General features: G+C 37.5%; 1 protein-coding gene across 1 annotated transcript in view; it reads right to left on the bottom strand.

Annotated features, from left to right (window-relative positions):
• LOC135155917 (centromere protein C-like) overlaps positions 1 to 17,447 on the bottom strand; it is a 25,965-nt gene extending 8,518 nt beyond the window's left edge. The window contains exons 1-8 of the mRNA XM_064106412.1: positions 17,269 to 17,447; positions 8,805 to 8,842; positions 7,305 to 7,387; positions 6,773 to 6,858; positions 5,772 to 5,980; positions 4,901 to 5,077; positions 1,349 to 4,122; positions 415 to 498 (exon numbers count right to left, since the gene is read on the bottom strand). Of these exons, the coding sequence (XP_063962482.1) occupies positions 415 to 498; positions 1,349 to 4,122; positions 4,901 to 5,077; positions 5,772 to 5,980; positions 6,773 to 6,858; positions 7,305 to 7,387; positions 8,805 to 8,842; positions 17,269 to 17,292 (3,475 nt within the window). The 5' untranslated portion in view covers positions 17,293 to 17,447. The remainder of the gene's footprint in view (positions 1 to 414; positions 499 to 1,348; positions 4,123 to 4,900; positions 5,078 to 5,771; positions 5,981 to 6,772; positions 6,859 to 7,304; positions 7,388 to 8,804; positions 8,843 to 17,268) is intronic.

The following is a 17,447-nucleotide window of genomic DNA, read 5'->3' as shown; positions in this document are numbered from 1 at the left end:
CTCGAAAAAAAATGTTGGAAAAATGGTAATTCCTACTTTGAAAGTAGCATAAAACGTAATAAATGTAGTAATACAATTATTGATGCTTTCCCATCCATGCTTTTCATATTCCATATGCATTGACTATTTGGCTGTTACGCCACCCCACCCCTTCATTGACAATCACTTAGTTCCTCCTCTGTTTTCAATAGTGGAAAGGCAGGTCTTTGTTATCATCTTTACTTATTTATTTATTCATTTATTCATTTATTTATCTATTTATTTATTTCTTTATTTGAACAGACTCCTATAAATCGGAGGCACTCACAAAATATGATGCGTTCATACAGATAAAAAGAAAACGATACATGTACAATCAATAAAACCAAGCAATTAAAACAGCATAAAAAAACAAAATATAGTTGATGTTCTTACCTATTGTCTCTGTTGCATCAGTCATTGATTGCAAAGATTTTCCCCTTTTCTTCTGGTTTCTAGTCATTCTTCTTTTCTTAATACCTAACAAGAAAGGAGACAATGAGGTTTGTTCAATCTGTAGACCAAATTCAACGAAAGACCAATTCAATGAGATCTGGAAACTTCTTTTCTCAATCCTATTAACTGTTGATACACGCATATTGGATGAAAGGATTATCTGCCTGTCCTATAAATGGAGTGAACAACTTTGATCTATACTTAAAATCATGTTCTATTCAATCAAACAAGGCAGGAGAATACATAATAATAATAATAGTCAGTTCTTGTATAGCGCATAACACATTATGAATAACATCTCTATGTGCTTTCCAAAGGACTTAGATATTATTACCCCAGCTGTAGGTCAAGCAGCCTTTCCAGCGCTACAGTAAAGTGAGAGGTTCTTGTTATATGAGATTAGTAATCCCTAATTGATCCACCCATCCCCCCAGTCCATTGTGTTCACAAGTTATCATTCAGTTCACCCTCCTCATCCAGTAATCCCAATCAATTATTATGTCAGGCTCCAGTGTAGCAACTGAATCAGCGACACACCATTTCTACATCAACAGCAAAGAGAATTTGATTGAATTGAAGGCTGTTATTAAATGGCATCAACAAATCTGGTCATACAACTCTCTCCACTCTTATTGGATTATGAACAAATTCACTGTACCCTGACATATCATTTCATTGAGACCCAGTTTATATATTCCTTTTTTACAGCTACAGTATTTCATTGACAGGAAATTCATAATCAAAAGTTTAATCGTCAGCCAGTTCCTTCAAACAATGCTGGTAAGATACTTCAAGAGCATGGCTTTAAAATTGTACTGTCTACACTATTATTAAAGTATAAAATGTTGAGGGGGGTTCCAAACAAATAACTTACTTGACAGTTTGTCAGCATCAGCCACAGAGGATGTGGAAGCAACTGCAGATGAGGGTTGTCTCCGCTTTGATAGTTTCTTGGATTTTGTTCTCGACTTCCTTCCTCTCCTACTTGGTCCTTCACGTACTGACTCTCTGTCACTCTCTGCAGTGCTTTCACTTTCAGTCTGATGTTGTATTGTGCTTACGAAGCTATCCTCTTGTGCCTTGTCCTGTACCTTGGTACTACCACTCTTTGATCTCTTTGAGCTATTGTCATCTGAAGACTTGTCCTCACTGCTGGAGACTTGATGGATGCTAATGTCTCCACTGATTGAGATCATATCCTTTGTGGTGAAGTGGACACTGCTTCGACGTGACCTGGGTGCTTTAGACCCGGCCTTTTCTTGTGCTGCATCACTGGGCTTCATAGAATTGCTGGCCTCTGAAGGTTGATCAGAGTTTTTCTTCTTCTCTTTTCTCTGCTTCTTTGGTGGAAGATCTACGAGAGAAGTTCCGTCATCATCGAGCTGAGAGTCAACATCTGCATCAGAAGAACTAGCCTGAGATGCGCTCTCGGAGGACTTCTGCCTTCTTCGTGATGGATTTTTCTCTTTGGTAGACTTCTTTCCTCTGTTCTCATTGTCCCCCATCTCTAACTCTGAGTCCTGCACATCATCATTGCTAATCTCTTTAGGACTGTCTTTTAACTTTTTATTATCATCAGCCCTTTGGATTTCTGTTCCTCTCTTCCTTGCCCTTTTCTTCTGGACTTTCTCCTGTTTGCTCTCCTCTTTGTTGTTCTGTTTTGATTTCCTCCTTGATTTTTCTAACTTTTCAGGCTCTCTTTCTTCTTTACTTTCCTTTTGCGTTCCCTTTCCTTTTTTAGTTGCATTTCTTGTTATTTTTGTTATTTTCACAGTTTCTTTGCAATTTCCTTTCTGTGTATTATCCATTAAGCCAAATTCCTGTGTATCGTCATCAGCAACATCAAATTCTTCTTCCAATTCATGAACTGATGGAACTGCAAAACTTGCTCTTAAAGAAAAGAAGACTTTTTCTGTGTCTTCATCTTCAACAACATCAGATGTGTCAGCTAGTTTGCCTGTTTGCTCGCTCACATTACTATCTTCAGTGTTTTCGGCTACTTTATTCTTCGAATCCTGTTTAGTTTCAATTTCAATGTTCTTCACTCCTTCTTCTTCTGTCTCTTGAATATTCTTCCTTTCTGTTTCTGTCTCTGAAGCTTCCTGTGACTCTGGTCCTTCTTTGACCTGTTCTGCTATCGTCTTTTCAACACTTCCTCCATCCATTTCTGGAGCTCCCTCATTTTCTGTCGCTTTCTTTTCTTCAATTGGTCTTTCTGCAGGGGAATTTGATAGCTTCCCACTCCGCCGCCTTTCCTTTATGTCTTCTATTATGTTTTCTAGATTTTCTTTCATATCTTCTCCTTTAGACTTACGATTACTTTTGCGTCTTGTCTCCTCTGCAATTACCTCACTACCACTAAGCCCTCCTTTCCTTTCCAGACTTCCTGACTGAAGCAAGTTATTTCTGTGAGTGGTCTTATCATCCTCATTTCCTTTCACTTCTTCTTCCTTTTGCAACTCTTTATCTGTCATAGCTGATTGACCAGTACTTTTCCTGTGCTTCATTACTCCTGCTTTCTCTTGTTCCTTCTCTAATGCAGTCTCTGAGTCATTAACTTTATTTGTATTTACATTGCTAGCTGTTATATTCCTGCTCGGTATGGTATCACTTTTCGTATTTGTGTCAATCTCTACGTCACCAGCGATATTCTCACCAACTTTGCTCTCATTGGATTTAGACTGTCGAGTACTTCTTCTCTTTCTTGTATCATCGTCTTTCTTTGCAATATTATCACTGTCCTTGAGTTCTATTTTATTTCTTACACTGGTGTTTGACTGACGACTGTGTTTCTTAGGACCTATCTCTGCATCTTTATCTGTTCCCTTGTCTACAACCTTCCCACCTTCATTATCATTTATCACCTTGCTAGATTGGCGACTACTTTTCCTGCGGCCTTTCTCCTCCTCCTTTTCTGTTTCTGGCTCTCCTACCATCTCATCTCTGACTTCTTCACCTACAACTTCCCCACCTTCTTTATCAATTTCCAGCTTGCTTGCTTGGTGAATACTTTTCCTCCGGACTTTTTCACCCATCTTCTCTGCTTTTTGTTCTCCTGCAAGTTCTTCTTGCAAGCTTGTTACATCAGACTTTCCTCTTGTTGAGTGCCTTTTACCTTTTCTGTTAGGTTCTTCTTGCGAGCTTTCTTCAGAAGACTTTCCTCTTGTAGATCGCCTTTTAACTTCTCTCGTAGATCCTTCCTGTGAGCTTTCTTCAGAAGACTTTCCTCTTGTTGATCGTCTTTTAACTTCTCTCGTAGGTCCTTCCTGTGAGCTGTCATCAGAAGACTTTCCTCTTGTTGATCGCCTATTGCCTTTTCTTGTTGTTTCATCTTGCGAGCTTTCTTCAGCAGACTTCCCTCTTGTAGATTGCCTGTTCCCTTCTCTTGAGGATTCTTCTTGCGAGCTTTCAGCAGAAGACTTTCCTGTCGTTGATCGCCTATTGACTTCTCTGGTAGGTTCTTCTTGTGAACTTGCTACATCAGACTTCCCTCTTGTTGAATGCCTTGCCCTTCCTCTGGTCTGCATGGTATCCTCCTCATTTGATGAAAGATCTTCTTCTATCTGGTGTCTTCCAGCACCCTTCGTCTCTGGTTCTTCATCATCTTGTGATGATAGTTCAGTTGTCTGGCTACTCTCCTGTTCAGAACTGCAAGGAGGAGGGGGGGGGGGGTAGAAAATGACAAGACTTTATAGGCAACATCTTCATCCTAAAATATGTCCAAACTGTAAGCCGCTTAATATTTTACAGATTGATTACTGACTGTGCATAGTCAAATTTTGGGCTGCTTAGGCATATCCAAATATATGCATATTGAGATCTTAATATACTTTTTATTAGAGTGGATCATCATTCAAAAAAAAGTTTTACAAGGATTTTTTAATGTCTTTGATCATATAATAATGTCAGTTCTACACAAATATGTCCCAAGTTTAATAGTCAAAATATGTGTTAGTTGTTGCAAGAACGGGCAATATTCTATCTACCGGTATTTAACCCTTATTAAACTGGGGGGAGGGGCAATTTGACCCCCCCCCCTTGACAAATTTCACCGCTATGCCGGCGCGCAAATTTTTTTATCGCGCCGCTCTCTGACTTTTGGCTTTCAAATCTTGCGCATATTTTGAGACCAAATTTGCGACGCCCGGGTACGAGGTTCTGAAATTAGTACGCAATATTTTGTAACACATGTCGGTCCCAAAATTGCTCAAAAACGTGATTGCGTGTACAAAGTCAATGCAAATTGTGTTTTTCAACCAAAAATCATAAATGTATGATTATTTTTACTTTTGTTGGTTTAGAAGGATTTATTTTATGTTAATTATGATCGCAAAAGGGTCCCCGACAAAGTTCATCTAAAGACAATAAGATACATAAGAAATTAATTATTTTTCAGCAATTTTTCTAAATTTATCATGATACTAACTCTTTGATCGGTCTCTCTCCATCATTCTCTTCATCTTGACTAACTTCTGATTGACTGGAAGCTGCTTTGATTGTTCCTTCTGATGATGTACCATCCTCTTCACTTTCATCTTCAACACTAACCTCCTCTTCAGTGCTTTGACTTTCTTCTGAACTAGTCAACTCAGAAAAACTTAGCCTGTAATGTCAATAAAATTGCATTAATAGACAAATAACTTAGCTATGACAGATCTCTTTTGACATCTGTTTGACTTAAAGGGTCAAATATGACAAGAGAGAATGACAACTTTAGCATAGTCTAATGTGTAGTGTTTAACTTTAAGAAGATAACATTGCTATTGAAGGTCTAATTATTGAAATTTATTACGGAGAACTTAAAATCTACAGGGTTGAACTTCACAAAATGTACAATAATTAATCAAAATCAATAATTATTATCAATTTGGCAGTTTTGTAAAAAAAAAACATTTGAAAAAAGTCAATCTGTGGACGTGTCAAACTTTAAATTAGTTATAGAATGTGGAGGAGAATGGCATACAAATCAAGCTGCTCTTTTCAACTCAATTTAAGACACAGAAGGAAAATAAAGTGATTTATAGGTCATTTGGTGGTGGAAAGTCATATAGCAGTTCGGAACAAAGAACATTGGGTTGCTTAATAAAGGTACTTGAAAAAAAGTTGCATCAATGGCTTCGTCCAATGAGAGAATTCACTATGAATTTCCCATCCCACATTGCTCTATCTATTGAGAAATTCAGGATTAGAAGTGTCATGTACATCAGCATGATTCCTGCTAAAAGCCATTGCCTAACAGTTGCATTTTCCCAATATAAAAACAGATCTCTGGTGACTGCCAAAAGGGAGGGATCTACCTCTGCTTGGTCTTGAATTTCTTCAACACAGACAATGGTTCATGGCTAGGAGGGACAGGATGCTTGATGATACTACCAGTGATATCAGCCTCAATGGTTGATGCATTCTCTGTAGCGTGAGACACATTTTGTGGCAATTCAACCTTGCTTTCCTCTCGGTCAGTGCTGGCAGGTTGCGGAGAGAAGGATGGCATAGACTTCAGCGAGCTCTGCAGGTAAATAAACAATGTATCAAGTATTGCTTTGATCTTACTGGGATTCTCATCTATTAACTGGTCACCAAGTCATTATGTTTGCATGATTGTATTAAAGGGTGGATTATATGATTACTTTTCATGTTTTATATGATCACCTTTAATAGAATAGGGCTAGAGTAAGGTACTATATAATCAAAACAGTTCAGGATGAGTCGAAGGCATTGTGGGTACAGCAAGAGTTCATTAACTTGCCCTAACAACCATTTTGGTTCAGATTCAGCCCAAAACACATACTATAAGTTGTTTTTTTAATATTTCACTTTCAGAACTTATGCTTGGATTATACATGTGTCCATTCAATATAAAATGCATTTTCATGCCCATGAGAATGACAATATTTTTGTTGGCTTCACCAGAACCTGTCTCATTTAAGTCCCACATATAAATAGACTGATATTAGTACATGTAGTCTAACCATCAACTGCAATTTCAGATTTCAATCTTTAAAGAGTCAGGAAAGGAGAGAATATTCCTCATTTTCTTGCTAGTTTCCAACTATTAATCAAAGTACTTTCAAGAAAATATGGACAAAATATGAGGATTTTATAGATGTAATGATGAAAAAAATTTCAGAAACTTTTGGGGAATGTTTTTTCCTCCACTGGCTAACCCTCAACCACCATTTACCAATTTAAGCATTTTAAACCTTTTTCAAAGGAAAAGTATATAACTCAGGCTTAGTCAAAACTGAAAGGGCATAAAAAATGAGGTGTGTCCCATGAACTTTAAAGAAATATTGCTCACCTTTTTACGTCGATTTGTAGGTTTACTGTCACCATTATTTTCCTTATCTGCTGCAAAAGTAGTGTTGTTAATAGTGGCATCATTTTCTGAAGAAAAATAAAATCATAAAACAAGTACACATGAAGTAATGCACAACCATTCCACAAATAACACAACTTGAATTATGTGATTTTATACTGCAATAGGGCTGATTACATGCTGTAGATTTATCCTTCATGGTTTGCACTAATTTGTGATTATCTCTCATTAATTAATTGCAGGGGTAGACAATTTTACCCATGCAATACTTATATATTGGAGATTGTAAAGTTAATTCTACTAAAATGTTTTTTTTAGTTATCCAATAGTAAAATAATTATGTTCACATAAAATCTCTAAATACAGGCCCATCCCCAAGAAAATAAACTTGTAAATTGATTTCTAGCTCCACACAGAGCTGTTGAAATCCAGCCAGACATTATTTATTTGGAGATGGTGTGGGGCAATAAATAAAAGCACTCGTGCCTCAGAAAGGAGAATAAATGGTACTTACCACTTTCTGACCAGTAATCATCAAAAACTTCAAATCCATCACTGTCTTTTCTCACGTCTTTCTTCAATACAACACCAGTCCGTCTACATATAACAAAACAGCAAAATTTAAATGACCAGGCTGGTTAGTGAGTCTATGAGCTCTGGGCCCCATAACACAGAAGTACACTTGATTTTCAAGATTAATTGTACATTTTAGTCAATGCAATCAATCGTAGAAAATGTTCTACGATCATTCCTAAGCTTTGTGTTACAGGCCTCTGATCTGTCTTTAATTTGATTATGTAACAAATCGCTTCCAATGTAATTATGTCACATTGTACTGAATATAATTTGAGCATTACCTGGTCAATTCCCAATGATTTCTGGCCGTTTAAAGGAGAATGAAACCCAAAATTTAATACCACATAATATCATTGATAAGTACATGAAATCAAAATGAATCCACTTATACCCAAATCCGATTTCCCAGTATGGAGTACCACCTCTTCAAATTTGAGCTTCTTCAGGTTCGAAGTCTCTGAATGGAGATCGCCATTGTTGCCAGGTTCGTTCAAAATTGTGACGTCAGCGACGAACAACTGCTCTCGGTAGTACTTCCATGTGCAGTTATACACGGGCTGAAACCACCCCCAAGTTTGCATAATATAGATACTTTTTTTACCAGAAATAAATAAAATATATACACATAAAGTAAAACAAAACTTATCGCGGACGTTTGTATTGAAAAATAGAACTGAGAAAGCCCGAGAGCCTACGACTTCGAGCCCCAATACTCGGCCGAAGAAATCGGTGAAATGCTCGCTACAAACAACATCATTCCTCGTGAATTTGGAGGAAGGCTTGTTGTATTTCTCCACTTATAGTGCAGCCACCCATTTTTAGAGATTTCTGGCTCTTCTGCGGATCTGGAATTCGGTAAAAGCTGCATTTTGTGCCCTTTTCTGACCGATTTTACGCTAGTAATCACAGGCGCGCCCCTGGGGTCGGACACAGAGTTGTCCGTCGCTGACGTCACAACCACCCACGGAGATATGGGGAGTATGAGCAAAATGGCGACCTCCACGGGTCTTTCAAATATCAAAATATTGATAACTTTGACTTGGCATATCATGGGAAATAGGAAACCGTTCTGCCTCATTTTAATTTTATTTTAATCAGCGAAATGTAATCGGCTTATAACCAGATAATAAATCTATCCTGTCATTTTCCTTTAAATGGTTTGGTTAAAAGGATTCCCTGGTGATCAAACGTAGCCAGTAATCAGTAGTTGCACAAATGGTTGCCTTTCAATATACACGTTCCTGTGCTGATAGGACAGAGTTTCAGATTGCTTTTGATCTATTAAAACCATTAAAAATCCTGGGGTGACAGACAAGACTGTATTACAACTGAAGAATTATGTTTTGTAAATCAAACTACCCACTATTTGAAATGTGCTTGAAGGAATAAAATCACAATGATAGTGCTATTACTAGCCACAGTGAATTATATTATTTACCTGCCGACGCCTTCTTGGTAGAAAGGATTGACAAATACCTGTAAGAACAAGGCAATACAAAGACAGTCATACACAGTGCTAAGTCTTCACAGATCAATATCGGGTACAATTCACTGTACTCCCCAGTGAGCTAATACTGGGTGGATAAACAAAATAAAAAAGCATACAAGAAAATCTTACTTTGACCATGATCATTGATGTCAACAAGACCACACATCACTGAACACCATTGTTTTGAAAATATTGAACAAAAATGCATTAGGATCACTTTTATGCTCAGTAAAATAGAGTAGACACCATGGACAATGAACATTAGAGGAATATGACCACACTTGCATGATGTACAGGTACATGTAACAAATCTTTCCACTTATAAATTCTTCTTGTCATAATCTGTTTTCCCTTTTTTTCCAGAACATTCTGCTGAGAACATGAGTAATTTATAAAAATTAAAACAAATATTTTGGAAGTACACTTCACATTGCATAATTCTCTTCAAGTGTGCAGTGGAAGGGAAATACCTCCAATATTGCAGTCCTTTTTAGAATCATGGTGTTGTAGTTGACTGTTGAGTGAAGTTTTGATCGAAAAATGAGGTAACATTTTTTCTGAACCGTTTACCAGCACAATGCGCAAACTTAGAATGGCATGAATTTTGAGATCATGATCCCGGTGAAACTCTAAATGCCTACTTCACATTTTAGTCCATAAATTTAATTTTTGGTCTATGATCTTGCCACCAATTAGTGAGCTATTTTGAATTGTTTTGGGATGTAAGTGTTGTGAAAGAATTTTACCCTGGTGATTACTTTTGGAATAAGCGCAAAGTTTGAATACCATACAGTGAGGGATTTGCAGCTTTCAGCAATATTGATCTCATTACTAATTCCTAATTGGAATAGGCCTATATGCCATGCCAGAGAACTTTTAAATGCTGCACAGTAGAGCACAAGATTAAGCACCAGGGGGAAATACGGCTCATGTCAATAATGCACTAGAATGTTTTTAGAGGAAAGAAAAAATTTAATACGTGATTATAAATAATTAGTAGCATATACATGTACATGTACTAATCATTTATAATCACGTATTAAATGTTAGTATTTGTGAAATAATAATTTTTATCTATAAATTGTTCTTCAAAACGGCATCGCAAGTCGGAAGTACGTCACCAAGAAGCGGTTCAAGGGTCAGGTCTATTGTCTTTGCTTTGTTGACAAACGGATCGAGGGATCTACGGGAGATCGGGTCTGGTAAGAAACGTCTCATTTTTACAATTTATAGTGAAATCATTTTTATCCCTTTATACGCATTAGGCGCCTGAAGGTTCATAGATAAAACAAACCGATTTCACCCTCTAACTATGGATTTCCTAGGGAAATCCATCTTTGTGTACATGTGTCTCTTATACATATATGGGAGGGGATTCAAGACCCCAATGATGAAGAAGTATATGTCAAAGTTTTTTAAAAAGACATCATCATGGAGTCCTCAAGACAAGAAAAAATCATGCTTTTGTTGGTGTTGTTTCTTTTGTTCTTTTGCAAAGCAAGTCTCCAATATGGGAGATTGTCTCCCAAGTCCCATATTGGAGAGTCTCCCATATTGGCCGTGCGCCTCTACTATAATTCGTTGTTGTTGTTTGTTGTGGGTCGTTTCCACACCCAAATGATCTCCTCGGTATACTTTCAGTGTGTTTGTCACAAGGTTGATGAGCTGCTAGGTACTATTTGCACACTCACACGTATTGCGAGGTTAGTATACGTGCAGGCTCCACTCCACTTCACTACCGCTACACTACGCTCCACCTACCCGCACTTCGGGAGGTGAACTCGATCGGATATTCCGAGTGACAAAGGTGGGATCAAAAACTGGTTTATTGTAAGAATTAAAGGAAATAAATATAACGAGAAAGAAAAATAGCTTAATTTCTTACTCTTCACCCTTATTTCACTCCGTGTCCATCCTCCGGTTATCCTCAAAATTTGTGATTTAGGGCCAGTATCAAATTCCTCACACATATTATTCACGGCCGATTTCAAAACATTGCATGCAACGAACGTAGAGGGCAGCAACACACACAAGTGTTGCTATTAGGAAGGTCCACTCGATACGCCAATACAATGTTTTGAAATCGGCAGTGAATGATACGAGTGAGGAATTTGATACTGGCCCAAAATCACAAATTTTGAGGATAACCGGAGGATGGACACGGAGTGAAATAAGGGTGAATAGTAAGAAATTAAGCTATTTTTCTTTCTCGTTATATTTTTTTTCTTTAATTTTTACAATAAACCAGTTTTTGATCCCACCTTTGTCACTCGGAATATCCGATCGAGTTCACCGTCCCGAAGTTCGGGTAGGTGGAGCGCACTCACACATATATTGCGAGGTTAGTATAGTATACTAACCTCGTTCCATGAACCGCGTTTAGCAGTGGATTTCTAACTAGTGGGTCGCGCGTGCTGGGATGTCACTTCTGGTGTCCACAACGCACGACTTCTATGGCTTGAATTTTCTGTGTGCGGCGGCATGTAATGAACCCTTGGGTGGGTGGAGCATACCGTAAGGGCACTAGTATTCAACCCGTTCTGAGAGTTTCCTCAAATATATAGAAATATGGAATTTACCTTAATTTCAGACCTGTCTTATTTCCAAGAGCAAATGCTGGTTATTCTTTTTGCGTTATTTTTTTCTTCAACCCGTCGACTGTGTGCGCAGGTGATCAAATTATACGGCGATGGTTTTTGGCACTAGTATTCAACCTGTCACTCGTCAGCACTAGTATTCAACCTAGCAATGAAAGATGGCCCTGTCTCTCAATCTACCCTTGTCCCATCTGACTATGGACTAGACCATTTGAGATGAGACCAAACAGGGAATTAGTCAAAGCCAGAGACTTACCTAGATCTAGTTTAGCAATCTAAACCATTTTGAGATTCGCTATCAATCATCACTACACTAGCCTAGGTTGAATACTATTACTAGTGCAATTCAGTGTAAAAGTACTAAAAGCTCATCGCCGGATAATTCGATCCCCCGCGCATACAGTCAACAGATTGATAACGAAAATACCGAAAACAGATTACCCTGGAAAAAACAAAGGTATGATATTAAGATTAATTCCCTATTTCTAAATATTTGGGGGAATTTGTCAAAATCTTTGTCTTTGACTTTGTGACTTTTTGTCTTTGAATTATATATGGGCATTTATGCCGGGTTGAATACTAGACCGTAGACAGTGCCCATACACGATCAGTAGAGGCGTAGGGGAGACCGGGGTTAGTTGGAACACGGGGTAAGTTGAAACATGGTAATTTTCTTTAACGTCTTTAAATAAATTTCTGCAATACTGCCCTCAATTTATTGTCATTATCAACAGCCATCCACTATATTACCGACAACACATGTGCAACAAGCTTGGTGAAGTTAGAAAGGAATTTTTGTTTAATCACCTTCTGAGTAATTTTTTTCTCTTTCAGAAATGTTGTATTATCTAAGAGAAGTTTATAGGTCAAGTTGACCAGTTTGGGGGTATAATAGACACTTATACCAAGCTACAAAATGAGGTTATTAATATGCCATGGTGAAGTCCCTTTTTTGTGCTGTAAGCTTATGAACGTCAAATGGGCCTCCGGGGTTAGTTGGAACAAAATTGAAGGGGCTAGTTGGAACATGTTCCAACTTACCCCAAACATAATTATGAATAAAAACATTGGATGTGAGAAAAAAATACATTAAGTACTTCTGAACATGTATTGTATACCATGCTTGTATTGTTTATCAGTTAGGTCTGAGTGTGCATTTAAGGCCTATTGTAGGCCCCTAATGCAATATTAACCCTTATCAAACTGGGGGGGTCAATTTGAGCCCCCCCCCCAAGAAATTTTGTCACTACGCCGTCGCGCGAAACTTTTTGACTACACTGCTCACTGACTTTTTACTTTCAAGTCTTGCGCATCATTTGAGACCAAATTTGCGATGCCTGTGTGTGCGGTTTCGAAATTACGCAACATTTTGTACATGCATGTCGGACCCAAAATTGCTCAAAAACTTGATTCGATGTACAAGGTCAATGCAAATTGTGTCATAAATGTATGATTATTTTTTACTTTTGTTGGTTCAAATAGATCTATTTTATGCTATTTATGATCGCAAAAGAGTCCCGACAAAGTTCATCGGAAAAAACAAAGGTTCGAAAAAACAAAGAAATACATTGTGGGTGGATAATTGTTATATGTGAAAATTGATACTCTCACCAAAAATTAGCATTCTACTAGCTTAATAAATAGAGTTAAAGGAAAAAACATACAAAAAACAAATTAGGGCAAATTTCATATGCTTATTTGCATAATTAATTAATAAAAAAAATTTTAAAAATTAATTTTTGTCTTGTATATTTGATGCAGAAGTACATGAAATATCAAATATGCGGAATTCTACTACACAGTCTGCTTGCGTGAGTGGCTGTATAATAGAAAACATAAAGTTCAACAAATCCACACTTTAAATATTTTGAACTTGAAAAAAATAAAGCAAATAGGCTAAAACCATGTAATATTACAATTTTAAGTAGTTTTAGTATAATTCTCAATTGACCATGCAGTGTTCCAACTTACCCCATACCATGTTCCAACTTACATGTACCCCGCATTGGGGTAAGTTGGAACGTTTGCGATTGTCTTGTTCAAGGTGGATTTTTTTCAGTAACCATAATAGAGTTAAAAATTTCATGGGGTAAATTTGAAGCCCTTAGATATAATCTTCAAGATGATATATTGATTGTTTCTCGCATAAAATCTATTTGGATTTTACAGCCATTTTTGTCAAAAATGTTCCAACTAACCCCGGTCTCCCCTACGGCCAATATTGGAGACTGTCTCCAAAGTCCAATGTGGGAGATTATCTCCAATATCAGAGACTTTTGTAGAATTTGAGTATCCAATTTCAGAGACAGTCTCCAGTTTTGGAGACCAATTTCCTTTGTTTACATTTGCTGCAAAAGGATTACCTTGGCGGCAAATAAAAATGTGATAAGCAGATTCCTCATGAAAAATTGCCCCTTTTCACCTTCTACTTTTGTTTTGATTTTTTGATTTTTGTTGTCAATCACACACAAAACAAATGGGCTTCTGACCTCAGTGAGACAAAATTTTGGGTGGAAAAAATCATGCTTTTGTTGGTGTTGTTTCTTTTGTCCTTTTGCAAAGCAAGTCTCCAATGCAATGTGGGAGATTGTCTCCCCTATCTATTATTGGAGAGTCTCCCATATTGGCCCACCTATGGCACTCACACAACATGCGAGGTTAGTATACTAACCTCGCACAACACATGTGATTTCATAGTGCATTTTGACGTTTTCATCCATCACACGAATGTGAGGGACTAAACTACGCCAAACCTTTCAATATTTGTCCACTATGTTTATCTTGATCGTATGATCAAGTTTATTGCAAAAAGCAATTATAAATTATTTATTAAAGTGTTTTTATCGCTTACCTCCAAATCTCAACCAGGATACTTCGCTCGGTCCGTCCTTAGTCATCCTTCGTACTGCGGTGGAAATTACGCAAACAACAATCGAAATGCGAAATTTTCCTATCGAACATTCTCGATTCAAGTCGTCGGCGCATAATAGGAAATTGTACCAAAAATCAACATAGTTCTCTATTTATTCAAACAATTTTTTCTGGGGTGCACTTGACCTTTAAGAGATTTTCCAATGAAAATATTACATGGAACTTGGAAATACAAATCATAATTTGGTTGAACAAAATGTTTTCTGTTAAAGTATAAAACAGAAGAGGAACATATCCTTCACGTATTTTTATATCCAAAATATGTTGCCTTAGTATGGAATAATCACAATGACATAAAATGAAAATGGGTAAAGTACCTTTCTAATGATCATTGAGATTTCGCCTGTGGAATCATTGTTTGATAATTTTCAAAGCTTTAAATAGATGAAAATGTTCATTGAGAAAATATACATATATATGTATGAACAAAATGATAATGTCCCGATTGTTTCGCATTACGTGTGTTAGATTGCGGGCGTTTGTGTGTGTGTGTAGGAAGCAAGATGTTCGTGTTAATGTTTGCACAAAAAAGGAGAGGGAAAGGGAAAGGAAAAGGGAGGGGGAAAGGTAGAGGAGAGAGAGGGAAAAGGAGACCATAAAATAGAAAGAAAACAAAAGAAAGGAAGAGGGGAAGGGAGAGGGAAAGAAAAATGGAAAGAGCGAGAAAAGAGTAAGGGAGGGAGAAAGGAAAGAAAAGAAGGGAAAGGAAAAGCGAAAAAGGGAAGGGAAAGGGAGAGAAGAAAAGAAGGGAGAACGAAAATGGGGAAAGGGAAAAGGAGAGGGGATAATGAAGGGGATAGGAAAATGTCAAGTTTGAAGATCTGAATATTAACACTAAAACAAAATTAGACTCCCATGTTTAATTTGATAAAAATACCATCTTTTTCATGATTATAAAGGTTCAACGTCCCTGTTCTAGGTCTAAACTTCAACATAAATATCTTTCACACAATATTTAAATAAAAGAGTTGCCAAAGCTGTAGTACATGTATAACTTCACACACACATATATATATATATATATATATATATATATATATATATAGGTCTCCTCATCATGGTTATAAAAGTGCTCAGAATGTTTTATTTTCAAGTCCTTGTATCAGAATTTTCAGCTCGGGCAGCTCTATCGCATTTTGATTACTATCCTGTTGATTTATTTACTTGAACAAAATATTTAAAATGTCCAGCTTTTAGAACATCTATATCAAAAAAAGGTATTCACCTTTGATCATAGATGAGGAAGAAGAAAAAAGTGAAAAAAAATAGGAAACAAACTAACGAATTAATGTGACATAATTTTTCTTCATTTCAAGGCGACTCTTTACATTTCATCATCGCTGATGGCGCTACAATAGAAAATACCGTTGACAGCAAAAAAAAAACAGAAAGAGGAAAATAATGCTGAGCGTCTAAAATGCAGCTAGCGGTACAAGCTGCAGAACCGTAAACAAACATCTTGTGAATAATATCGCGCGCCCTCTTTAAGCAAAAGTTTACAACCACAATTACCCTGCGGTATCTACGTGAAGATCACGAGAAAATGCATTTTTTTTCTTAAAAACACACCAAAGAGAAGACAAGAAACGATCCATATGGTTCGGTAAGTGTCATAGCACAATTAGAAACATTATTTTAAAAGGAATGGCTTAGTTATTTTAGTAAAAAGGGTGTGAAAAATTCGCGTGCACCATGTGCATATGAATCCTTCGCACGCGAGATGCATTGATCCCATGAGTGCACCTATGGGTACATTACCGCCGCCGTGCACAGGATAACCGCTGGCACGGCACTTGCAATAAGTTTTTTATTCTTATTTAAAAATTTGAAATTTATCTACATTTTACATGAAGTAAGCTTTGGATATGAAACTTACCGAACGATATGAAGCCAATTTCAATTCCTCTCTGTCTTTCTGGTACTTTATATCGATGATTTTTCTTGATGTTGAAGCAGGCATGGCCCCGATTAGCTGGTTCTCTCTATACGCACAGAGAGGGCGCGCGATATTATTTAATAAACTTGCTTGTTTACGTCGTTTACGTCAGATCAGCTGTACTGCTGGCTGCGTTCTAGGCGCTCCGCATTTTTTTCGCTGTTCAGCGATTATACGTGACATGCAACCTGTTGATTTTTGGTACAATTTCCTATATATTATGCGCCGGCGACTTGAATCTAGACTGTTCGATAGGAAAAATTCGCATTTCGATTGTTGTTTGCGTAATTTCCACCGCAGTATTAAGGATCGGACGGAGTAACTGGCTGAGATTTGGAGGTAAGCGTTTAAAATCCATTTTTATACTAGATAAGTTCGTGCTGATTTTTAAAATTAGAGAATACAAGAGTCAAGATTAAGATTACTAAATTTAGTATATTGTGAAGATTTAGGCGTGTTTCATTCATATACTCACATTCGTGTGATGAATGAAAACGTCAAAATTAATTATGAAATGACATGCGTTGTGTGAGGTTAGTATACTATTACTAACCTCGCATGTTGTGTGACTGTGAGTGATATTGGCCGTGCGTCTCGACTCTAGTCTACTGACGATAGTGAAGTGGACGTGGAGTGGAGCCTGCACGAACTTCGCCTGAGGCTGAGGTAGTCAGCCGTCAGGTACTTTACTGTAATTTAAGGACAAACATTTTAATTTTTAAAAAGTTAGGGCCCTAGCCCCTAGGTCATTTTTTTAATATCAGTCACCGGCTTGGTCTTGGATCGCGGCAGGAGCCAGGCCCAGGCGGGCGGGGCCGGGGAAAATACGGCGGGAGACTCGGTTGCGTTGGTGCCAGTGACAATCGTTGGACGTTGACCGTTGAAGTTGAACTTCAACGCGTAAATTGACATTTATCAAAGTTAATTATAACTAAATAGGTCTACTTACGTTCTTTGCCATGAGTGTTGTCATTACTCTGACTCCAGTCTTCGCTGATCATGAAGAATTGCGATGCCTTTTCCCACTAGTCTTAAGTTGTTTTACTTGTTGACAAATGTAAGTTTGAATATCCGCGCCGCGGCCATTATTCTGTTAAAACGCACGCGCAGCTAGCTGTGCATGTGTGC

Source organism: Lytechinus pictus, chromosome 11 (assembly GCF_037042905.1).
Source record: "Lytechinus pictus isolate F3 Inbred chromosome 11, Lp3.0, whole genome shotgun sequence".
Taxonomy (NCBI): Eukaryota; Metazoa; Echinodermata; class Echinoidea; order Temnopleuroida; family Toxopneustidae; genus Lytechinus; species Lytechinus pictus.
The sequence above is the reverse complement of the archived record's forward strand: the minus strand, read 5'-3'. Positions and strand labels throughout refer to the sequence as shown.